The sequence below is a fragment of the Periplaneta americana genome, chromosome 11, assembly GCF_040183065.1.
Source record: "Periplaneta americana isolate PAMFEO1 chromosome 11, P.americana_PAMFEO1_priV1, whole genome shotgun sequence".
Lineage (NCBI taxonomy): Eukaryota > Metazoa > Arthropoda > Insecta > Blattodea > Blattidae > Periplaneta > Periplaneta americana.
This window is the reverse complement of record NC_091127.1, coordinates 36,462,904-36,474,480: the sequence shown is the minus strand read 5'-3', so window position 1 is coordinate 36,474,480 and position 11,577 is coordinate 36,462,904. Positions and strand designations below refer to the sequence as shown.

At 35.1% G+C, this 11,577-nt stretch overlaps 1 protein-coding gene across 1 annotated transcript; it reads left to right on the top strand.

Moving 5' to 3' along the window:
- Positions 1 to 938: 938 nt before the first annotated feature.
- On the top strand, positions 939 to 8,927 carry LOC138708927 (collagen alpha-1(III) chain-like). The gene is made up of 2 exons (XM_069839291.1): positions 939 to 1,068; positions 7,328 to 8,927. The coding sequence occupies exon 2, from the start codon at positions 7,542 to 7,544 to the stop codon at positions 8,484 to 8,486; it is 945 nt and encodes a 314-aa protein (XP_069695392.1). The 5' UTR covers positions 939 to 1,068; positions 7,328 to 7,541; the 3' UTR covers positions 8,487 to 8,927.
- Positions 8,928 to 11,577: the final 2,650 nt, after the last annotated feature.

The window sequence follows — 11,577 nt, the reverse complement described above, 5'->3', positions numbered from 1 at the left end:
GGAAATTTATCCTTTGAAGAGGTGGAAAAATTCAAATACCTGGGAGCAACAGTAACAAATATAAATGATACTCGGGAGGAAATTAAACATAGAATAAAATGGAAAATGCATGTTTTTATTCGGTTGAGAAGCTTTTATCATCCAGTCTGCTGTCAAAAAATCTGAAAGTTAGAATTTATAAAAGAGTTATATTACCGGTTGTTCTTTATGGTTGTGAAACTTGGACTGTCACTTTGAGAGAGGAACAGAGATTGAGTGTGTTTGAGAATAAGGAAAATATTTGGGGTTAAGAGGGATGAAGTTACAGGAGAATGGAGAAAGTTACGCAACACAAAACTGCATGCATTGTATTCTTCACCTGACATAATTAGGAACATTAAATTCAGACGTTTGAGATGGGGAGGGCATGTAGCACGTATGGGCGAATCCAGAAATGCATATAGAGTGTTAGTTGGGAGGCCGGAGGGAAAAAGACCTTTGAGGAAGCCGAGATGTAGATGGGAGAATAATATTATTAAAATGAATTTGAAGGAGGTGGGATATGATGGTAGAGGATGGATTAATCTTGCATAGGATAGGGACCGATGTCGAGCTTATGTGCGGGCGGCTTCCTTAAAAGCCACAAGTATTATAAACAGATCGCTACATACTCTATCCTCAAAATTTGCCAATGTCAACCTCCTCCGTGAGGATCAATTTTGGCTGGTCTTATTTAAACCATTGGACTTGCGATGTATAATTATATAAGGTGGCTGATAAGGATCGACATTCTGTGTGACTCTCGGACTCTCTAGATTAGAACTGCCTGAATGAGATAGCAGTACTTCCCACAGTAGGTAGGCGATTGAATCATCAAATTGCTTGACGGACACGTGTACTTTGTTGGGGGTGAGTCATTCTTGTATGAAGTGTCCACGTATGTTTTTGTGAGTAATCCTATAGATTCTGATAAGGGATCTACTTATACTTCACTAAAACCCCCTGGACAAACAGAAACAACTTGAACTTCAACAGAAGTGCACAGAAGAAAACTGGAGCGCCAGCATGGGTAGTTCGGCAACAAATTTGGTAAGAATTGAATTAGGATATTAAGTGAATCAGTTTTAATGTATACTGTTAAGGTATACTCTAAAAATATCAGATTTCTTCAAAATACTGGTAAACAATGTTTTTGCCTCATCTGGAAGCTGATTTTTTCTAGTTCTCAGAAATATATAACTTGTACTCATTATGTTAATAATTTAATAATTATTTGAGCATTTATAATATAAGCACAATACTTTTCTTAGGTACCTTACGTCATTTTCAGTGTCTGTTTTCCCCTATTTCACATTTTCCGACATTTATTACCCTTCCGGCGGACGAAAAGTAGACTTCCAGTTGGGTAAAAGACTTCATAGAGGTACCAAATTAAGGCTTGAACATGTGGCTATGTTGTAAACTAAAATTATTATTTTCAATCGATTATAATTTTATTATTTTTTCCCTAATGAAGTGCTTATAATATAATGTGGCATATCTTTTGAATGGTTCAAGATAAATAATTTTAGTATGTAACATGATCGTTTTGACGAAAGAAGCTTTACCCTATAACAGTTTCTAAAGGAATTAGGACTCTCCAAAACTTTATTGATTAAAAAAATATTATTGTGGCCTCTAAATTCGATTTTCAAGTTCGAACTAAATAAATTGCTAAAGGTACGGTCACACGTCGCTACTTTTGAGCGATGTAGTACAAAAAAACTGCGCAACTCTCGTACTGCGACGTGTGAACAACGGTGCAACCCGAAAAGTAGCGGCTGCCGAACCTGCTGCCCGCTACTTTTCCATGCTGCGCGCAGCTTAAAAGTAGCGACGTGTGAACAGGGTTCTCAGGGTTGCAGCCGCAGCATTTTGGTATCGGCTTTGTTGAAACTTTTGCTGCGGTTGCGACCAGTGTTGCAACCAAAATGTGCCAGTGATACTTGTATTGTTTGGATGTATTTTAATGTTAGATGTGATGAAAATAAATGATTTATAACAATTATTAAATGCACAACACAGTCTGAGCATATTTGCTGACGATATAATTCACTTTTTTAATTTTCCGTAGCGTAGTTTCAAACAGGAGGGTTGCCAACATTGATTACGTGAATATGCTATTGGTTATCATTTAAGTATATATGCGTTTTTAAAAGCTTTATAGTAAAACTAATGCCAATTTCTGAATACTAGTTAGGACAGAAAAGCAAATAATAGATAAGTAAGCTTTCGCATGAGTTTCTTAATAATGCGAACATAACCACAAAATGTATATTGAGAAGTCAACACGGAGATGGAAACCTGCAGCATGACTGCGGCTGCAAAAGTAGCGCCTTGTGTGTGAACAGACTCGCAACCTCCAGTTGCAACTTTTGCTGCACTCGGGTTGCGCAGCACGAAAAGTAGCGTGCAGCGCGCTACTTTTGGCTTACGTGTGAACACGACACGCAACTTTTGCAGCTGCAGTACAAAAGTTGCGCAGCAAAAGTAGCGACGTGTGACCGTACCTTTACTTTACTCCCAAGAATCATGTCATCAAACTTCGAAAGACATTAAGGAAAAAAAAAGTGGATTTTTATCCTAAGGGTCGATCTATACGTTGAAAAAAAGTGGCACGTAAAAATATAATTGTTAATACAAACTATAAGACAGAAGAAATAGGTGTTAGCCTACGAGTAAATGGATGTTAGAATGTTGCGTTCTGCTAGTACATTAGCAATCTTTCTATTTGTCATTAACAAAGACAAGTTAGATGTGCTACAATTGGACGGAGTTACGCAATAATAGACCAACCGATAATTTGAAAAAAAAAAATAGATATTTGCACAAATCTGTTGATGGCAGGCTAATTTAACTCGGAAAAAAAATCAAGAATGCAATACCTGAATTTTGCTGCTATTTACAAACAAAAATTATTTTATTGCATAAAATTAATTTATTTATTTTGCTTTGAAATATTAATTCAACTGCTTGTCGCTTATTAAAAGTCATTTAACCTTTTTTGGTATTATTTGTGCTATTTTTTGTAATAGTATGAATGTTGTAATACTTCTTGCATAAAATGTTTTATAAAAAAAAAACAGATTTATTTCAATGGTCAATATCTCGAAACAGGTTTTTGGCGCTTGGATCACTATTGCTAATCACTGTCCAATTTATACCACAGTAGAAACAGACTAGTAGTAACTCGTAAATCAGAATTTACCTAGATCAATGACTATTATGGAAAATTTGGATTCTGACTTCTTTTCTTGTACGGAATTTCATAATCTCTATTAATACTAATCCAGTATCATAAAGAAGGGTCAAGGAATATAGTGTCAGTCATGTGTGTTTCAGTATTTGGAAAAAAAAAAAAAACAAAAAACATTCCTGTATATAGATTTTAAGCTACCTATTTTTTTAAGCTCTGAGGTAGTTCACTTCCTACTCCGTTTATCAACCTTCAACTATCTTACCAATCATACCAACATAACTTTGGTAACATTACGAAAGTTTCATGCTACTGTACGCTCACGTTATGCCTTGCATATACGAATCTATGACAGGTTAGGTTAGTTTAGGCGTTTATGTCTTGCACGAATCTGTGATAGGTTAGGTTAGGTTAGGTTAGGTTAGGTTAGGTTAGGTAGGTTAGGCGTTTGTTATACCTTTCATATAGGCCTAAAAATCTGTGCAGGATTTTAAAATCCTGGTGATTTTTCTTTATTAATGTTGTCACTACAGGTTAGCGTAATGGCGGACGTAGCAACAAAGTTACATTATGGAAACTATGTGCTTATTTCATTATTATTTGTTGTGCTTCACTATTTTTCATTGATTACTGAATTAATACAGGTTTTACGTTCTTCACATTACATCGTATCGCGTGTTTCATATCCCTACATTACTTTCCTTCACTAGAAACCACAACGTTTGCACTACCATTACCACGCACTTCTCATTCACACGTAATTTACAACATTTTCGAACAATTTTTTTCTTCAAATATTTCTCTATAAGATTCTTATCCTTTCAAATCCATCTCCACCATAAAATCCCTTACAAATTCGAACATTTTCACTTCCAAAATCACGAGAACTACCTCAGCCCTAGTTTTACCGCTCTTATATTTCATATTGGTAGGCAATTATTTATTTAACCTCACTTTTATTGCACTTACCTCTGTGAAAAATTTGAATATGATTTGGACGTCATTATTTTTAAGATAAAGCCAGAATTTAGGCGACCGGCTAGCTCGATTGGTAGCCTACAGCAATTAGCTGCGACTTGGAAGCTCATGGGTTCAATCCCAGTTGGTGACGGGATTTTTCTCGTTGCTAATATTTCCAGAACGGTCCCGAGGTTCACCCAGCCTCCTACCAAATTGAGAGTCGGGTCTTTTCCGGAGCGTGATGCCGACTACACCATATCATTCTAGTGCGGAGGTCAAGAAAGCACGCACTCCAAACGCCTTCATGGCATAGGCTATATACCTTTACCAAAAATTAAGAGATTGATATTCGTTGAACGCCCATGACTGGAATCGGGGCAACGAAATTAATTTTCTGTAAGTCGTGCGAACAGAATGATCACTGTCTTAAGTTTTTTTCTTCTGAATTTCGGTCTTTCGCATTTATAATAATATAATTTCTCTTGTGATGTTATAAATATTTCATCTGAATATTATGTATTTTTTGTCATGTTGTTTTTAGACAAAGTCTTTTTCGCTTTGTGTGTTCATAGACTGTAAATAAATAAATAAATAAATAAATAAATAAATAAATAAATAAATAAATAAATAAATAAATAAATAAATAGCTAGATGGATGGATAGATAGATAGATAGATAGATAGATAGATAGATAGATAGATAGATAGATAGATAGATAGATAGATAGATAGATAGATAGATAGATAGATAGATAGATAGATAGATGGATGGATGGATGGATGGATGGATGGATGGATGGATGGATGGATGGATGGATGGATGGATGGATGGATGGATGGATGGATGGATGGATGGATGGATGGATCTGTGGGCGAAATTTTTCGAGTAATTTTCGATTTTCCAAAAATAATTGGTCCTAACATATATAATTAATCACCCTGAAACCGAAAATCGCTTTTTTGAAATTTTTGTTTGTATGTCTGTCTGTCTGTCTGTCTGTCTGTCTGTCTGCCTGTATGTTTGTTACCTTTTCACGCGATAATGGATGAACGGATTTCGATGAAAATTGGAATATAAATTAAATTCGTTGTAACTTAGATTTTAGGCTATATGGCATTCAAAATACATTATTTAAAAGGGGGTTATAAGGGGGCCTGAATTAAATAAATCGAAATATCTCGCTTATCATTGATTTTTGTGAAAAATGTTACATAACAAAAGTTTCTTTAAAAATAATTTGCGATAAGTTTTATTCCTTGAAAAATTTTGATAGGACTGATATTTAATGAGATAAATGAGTTTTAAAATTTAAATAACTGCCATCTAAGGCCGTGTAATGAATTAAAAAAACAAATGACTTCGTCTATAAGGGGCCTTGGACAGCAACAATCGAAAACTATGAAAGATAGCCTACAGATAATGTTTCTGTGTTTGTATGAAGTAATATCGGAAGCTAAATTAACCGATTTGTATAATTAATTATTAATTCACCATTGGAAAGTGTAGTTTCTCTGGATGGACATAATGCTATGATGTTATTACAGTAACTTCTGAGTGAATCGAGGACAGGTAAGATTAAAATAGCTTCTTATGCACAGAAAACTTGATAGGCTATTCTGTACATTCGTTTCCTGTATTTCCTAAAATAATTTTTATGACCAAATGAGTGGTCTCTGAATCAAAATGATCGCATTTTAATTATGCAAATACAATTTAAATTAAGTAACAAAATAAACGATTTATCCTTATATCAAACACGAATGTTCCCTGGATCAAATGTCCTATTTTAATTATGTAATTACTTTATATTTATTTCTAACGGGTGCAGAGGAACGCACGGGTACGGCTAGTAAATAAATAAATAAATAAATAAATAAATAAATAAATAAATAAATAAATAAATAAATAAATAAATAAATAAATAAATAAATAAATAAATAAATAAATAAATAAGTACGTAAATAATTAAATAAGTAAATCGTATTGCGCAAGCCCGCCCTGAGCACGAGTTCTACTCTTTCAGGGGCGAGCTAAAGTTTCTCTGTATATTTTATATTTTATGTTATAATTATTAGCAAAATAATAAATAAATAAATAAATAAATAAATAAATAAATAAATAAATCTACAGAAGGTTCTCGAATATAGACTGCGACTACCGTAAAAAATGTCCGTTCAAGTAGAAAAGGGAAAAAATGCAACTAAAAGTAGAAAATTTCCTAAAAAGTGGCAATAGATAATAAAAGACCGAAAAATGCGAAGAAATGGAAAATAAAAGTAGGCTGTATCGATTCGTGTGGAAATGATACTACATCCTGCATTGTCTGTGTTGTCTCAGAAAAAAGATGATATTTCATCAACTTCTGAGCCCTAGTTATAACCATGTTCTTAACATTTTCGACAAAAAAAAACTACCAGGAAGTGGTGAAGGGTGTCAGAAACTTGAATTTCTTTGATACCTAATTAAACACGTTTCCCAAAAGTTAATAAGACTCGATAAAGTAGCTATTGCAGAATATAAATGTCAATATTTATTACTCCTGAAGAATTATGTTAAAACTATTAATTTTCTAGAAAGTATCTACCATGTAAAGCAAAACCTGGAGCCGTATTTGATATTGCATGCATTTTGCTTTGTGGAGAAATGGTTGTTTAAAAAACGAAAACTTCGTGTTGGAGTTCACACAGTCTTACAGATTTCTACCTCGAGATTTCCTCCTTACTTCGGTGTGAGGTAATAAACTGTTACAAATGCTTCCCATTTCCTCACAAACTGTTGTAAAACTGCGAGAATTTGTAGGGCGAGCCTCAAAAGAATTAACTATTTTAACTGCATTGCCTAGTACAGTTTTCAATCCTTTGATTATGCGTTTGAAAGTAAGGTTTTTTTCTGTGAATGTAGCAATAAGATCAAGAAACACAAGACTTATTATAATAATAAAGTATATGCTACATTCGTAACAATTTTTTCACATATATCTATTTAGTTATGACCAGATGAGAGTTTTTCAATTCTTTATTGACATAAGGAACGCAGTGTCCGTAGATATATTCCAGAACAGTGTTGTGATAAGATTATGTATGCAACGATAAACGTTCTCTAAAAATGTGGAACGTATGCTTATATTTTCATCACACAATTTTCTTCTTACAGATTGTTGGCTTGTTTCTCGCAATAACATTCAGCTGTATTGTCGACTGCCATCGAAATACGTTTCCCGGCACCGAAATTGAAAATGAACCAGAATTTGCAAAAGATGAAGAGAGTCAATTTCGCGAAGGTGATAGAAATCGTAATCGACAATGCCCTCCTTCAAATATAAACGAATTATATTCAACTTACGTTGATCAAGATAAAAAAAAATGAAATGGAAGATTTCTCCGGTCAGAAATCCGATAGTAATGGTCAACAAGGAATTGATGGAGAAAGAAATCATGCAGATGTACCTGGAAATAGAGAATCGTTTGGAAGGATAAATCAAGGAGGTGTATCTAATGAAGATGGACGATTTGGAAAGGAGAATGAAGAAGGTATGCCTGGAATAAGTGGACTACTTGGAGGGGGAAATCAGAATGGTATACCTGAAAGAGATGGACCATTTGGAGCTGGAAATGAAGGAAGAATGCCTGGAAGAGGTGGACCATTTGTAAGGGGAAATCCAGGAGGTATACCTGGAAGAGATGGATCGTTTGGAGAGAGAAATCAAGAAGGTATGCCTGGAAGAGGTGGACAATTTAGAGGGGGAAATCGAGGAGATATACCTGGAAGAGGTGGACCGTTTGCAGGGGGAGATCAAGGACGTATACCTGGAGGAAATGGACGATTTGGAGCGGGAAATCAAGGCGGTATGCCTGGAAGAGATGGATCATTTGGAGCGGGAAATCAAGGAGGTATGCCTGGAAGAGATGGGCCATTTGGAGCGGGAAATCAAGGAGATATGCCTGGAAGAGATGGACCATTTGGAGCGGGAACTCAAGGAGGTATGCCTGGAAGAGATGGACCATTTGGAGCGGGAAATCAAGGAGGTATGCCTGGAAGAGGTGGGCCATTTGCAGGGGGAGATCAAGGACGTATACCTGGAGGAAATGGACGATTTGGAGCGGGAAATCAAGGCGGTATGCCTGGAAGAGATGGACCATTTGGAGCGGGAAATCAAGGAGATACGTCTGAAAGAGGTGGACCATTTGGAGCGGGAAATCAAGGAGATATGCCTGGAAGAATTGGGTCATTTGGAGGAGGAAATCAAGGAGGTATGCCTGAAAGAGGTCGATCATTTGGAGAGGGAAATAGAGATATGCCTGGTAGAAGTTGACAATTTGGGGGAGAAAATCAAGATTAGCCTAGGAGATTTGGACTGTCAAGAAACGATAATTACAATGGAAATATTTAATAAGGTATTTTGGAAGAAAATTCCTCCTCGCTTCTTCTCATTTCCACAGAACTAGCATTTTCAGTTGCGTTTATGATCATATATATTATTTATAAATAAAACCATAAAATGTACAGTTCTTACATAGAATCTACGCTGCAAATAGTTGTAATAAAAATATAATAATGTAATTTTTAGTTGTAGCATAAATGTGTCATATTTTCAGTGTGTTTTGCTTCTTTCATTTAATTTTTAATTTGCTCCCTTTGTTTATATTTAGTATTTTTAGAATATGTATTTGATTTTATATTTGATCTGAGATTTGTACTTCCAGTGAAATATAAAATACTTTGGAATAAAATAATTATTTATAATATTGTGAAAGAGTTTCTTTATTTTAGTTTCTTAAGTACAGTTTCATAATTATTTCATTGGAAAAAATGAAGGTAATAAAGGACACGTTGAAAAGAAAGAAAGGCGATGAGAATGAAGTAGGAGAAAGGAAAAGAGGGCGGGAAAATCAAAATCAAAATAGAAAAGGAGAAAAGTGACAGTGTAGAAATAAATCACACACAAAGTTTTGCAAGAGATAAATTTCAATAGCCTAAAAATTTCTAATTATTTTATTTTCTCATTGTGGTAGTGGTCATGGTGCCAGACTGCGAAATTAGCAGCCTGGACTAGAATCCTGATTGGCAAAAGTTGCCTAGTTGAGGTTTATCCCGAGTTTCAGCTCAACCCATTAAGAGTAAATGCTGGGTAACTTTTGGCGCAGGAACTCCGGGCTCATTTCGCGGGTCACAAATCACCCAGATTGAAGTTGGTCGCATAGAGTGTATAGTCAAGACGTCAAGAGCCAGGAGCAAGTACTGTTAGTGACTGGTGAATCCGACCCTAGAACTTGGAGAAGTTAGGGATGAAACTTACTCCCCACCCACCACACTCTTCAGTAGCAAGAGTCTGTCAGTCAGTTTATGGCAAGTCCCCACACTGCCGGCTGTGCAGAAGATAGGACTGGACCCAAATTGAAGCGATCGCTCGCCGCCATCTTGGGGCCGTGACGATAGCGGACGGAAAGCAATGCTGATAGAGCGCAATCGTAAAACAAACTAAGATTTATTACTATACAACATAAAAACAACCAAACATGAGCCTAAGAGTAACAAGGATAAAGACAAATATAAATAGTAAAACGTAATTACCTGCATTCTTGTGGCATAACATCAAATAATCAAAGATATTAATCCTGCAACTGTCAGTCAATAATCGTCGTCGTCTTTGTGACTTGGGCATATTTATATTTACATAATTCATCATATCCGTAGGATGGGCTTCCTGAAATATATTTCAATAACCGAGTGAGAACATTAACTTAATCTTGCACATTGTGTGCATCTTGCGGTCGTGAAAAATAGCGGATGAAAAGTAATCCTGATAGAACGCAACCGCAAAAGACACTAAGATTTATTACTATACCATAAAAAACAACCAAATATAAGCTAAAAGAGTAACAAGGATAAAAACAAATATAAACAGTGAAACGTAATCACCTGCATACCTATAGTAGTCTACAACAGCAAATAATTGGAGAAACTGGAACTGTCAGTCAGTAATCGTCATCTTTGTGAACAACAAATATTAAGCTGTTATGCTAAAACTGTCAATTAAAAGTTCTTGTCTTCGTGATTGGGCCTATTCATATTTACACAATTCATCAAATCTGTACCGATGGAGTTCCTGAAATATTTCATTAATCGAGTTAGGACATTAACTTAATCTTGCGCACTGTGTGCATTTTGCTTAGGCCTAATAATAAATATTTCAATAAACAAGGAAATGCATCAACTGTTATTATTAAATCGAATATGTGCAAGAATGTCAAAATATTGTAACTAGGCCATATCTAGATAGTATGAAAATACTTAACCAGATTTATTTTGCACTCACTTATTGATTCATAAATAAAATTGATTTAGAGAAATGCTGTCTAACTAACTTCTTGTGCAAAGCAATACTGGTGGTGAATTGATGGTATAAATTTATCGCGTTTAACAGCAGATAACCATTTACAGAGAAGCTCAGGCTTTTGCAATGGAAACCTAAAAAGAAAGTTTGCGCTTACTCCTATAAAACATTCTCTTCTATTAACACAATAAATATGTACTAATGTTCTCAGTCATTTAACAATATGAAGAGTTCGCGGGAAAAACGATGAATGTCACATTTCTGTTAAGGATTAGATAATGATCAAATTGACTCTAAAACTGCAAGATGTAGTGCTGTTTCTATAGAAAATAAAGGAGAGGATTACTGTATTCGTTGTGATAATTCTCCTTTTTACCATTTTTATAAGAACAACATTAAATTTCGCAGTGATCCAATGAATTAGTTAATGACACCAACCTTAAGAAAACTGTGACATTCATCGTTTTTCCCGCGAACTCTTCATATCCTAATACAATATGTAACTAACTTACTTGTGAAAAGAAATTTCCGAATCCTTCTTACGTCGATTCGTACAGTTGTATGCGGCACAACTATGCACCATGATTCCACTTACGGAATTTATATAGGAGTACGATGAAAATAAATGATAAAAGAACACTATTTGTACAGTTGTATGCAGCACAAGAGCACACGATGGTTTCACTTATAACAAAGAAATATGATTAAAATATATTTGTATAGGCCTCATATGTAGCACAATAGTAGGCCTACACTGTGATTTCACGTATATCACAGGAGAACGATTCATTTAAACTATATAAACACTATATACACACACTATTGATTAAATTAATACGCACTTACTCCTAACACATTCAATAATACTGAATAACCTTCTATGTTATTTCAAATTAAGCGGAATTGTGATGTAAACATACAGCGTATTCCGAATCTCACCTGTCCGGTGGCATCAATGACGTCACGTTGCAGCGAAATAAGGAACAGAACTGCTGGAAGGATCGATGGCTGTCATGGCGACTGTACAAGTTGTTGTCTGTGCTACGCTAGCAAAATTTTGCGAAATTTT

Bases quoted from the DNA above. Each gene is read 5' to 3' on its own strand.
- LOC138708927 (XM_069839291.1), top strand. From the start codon at position 7,542: ATGGAAGATTTCTCCGGTCAGAAATCCGATAGTAATGGTCAACAAGGA.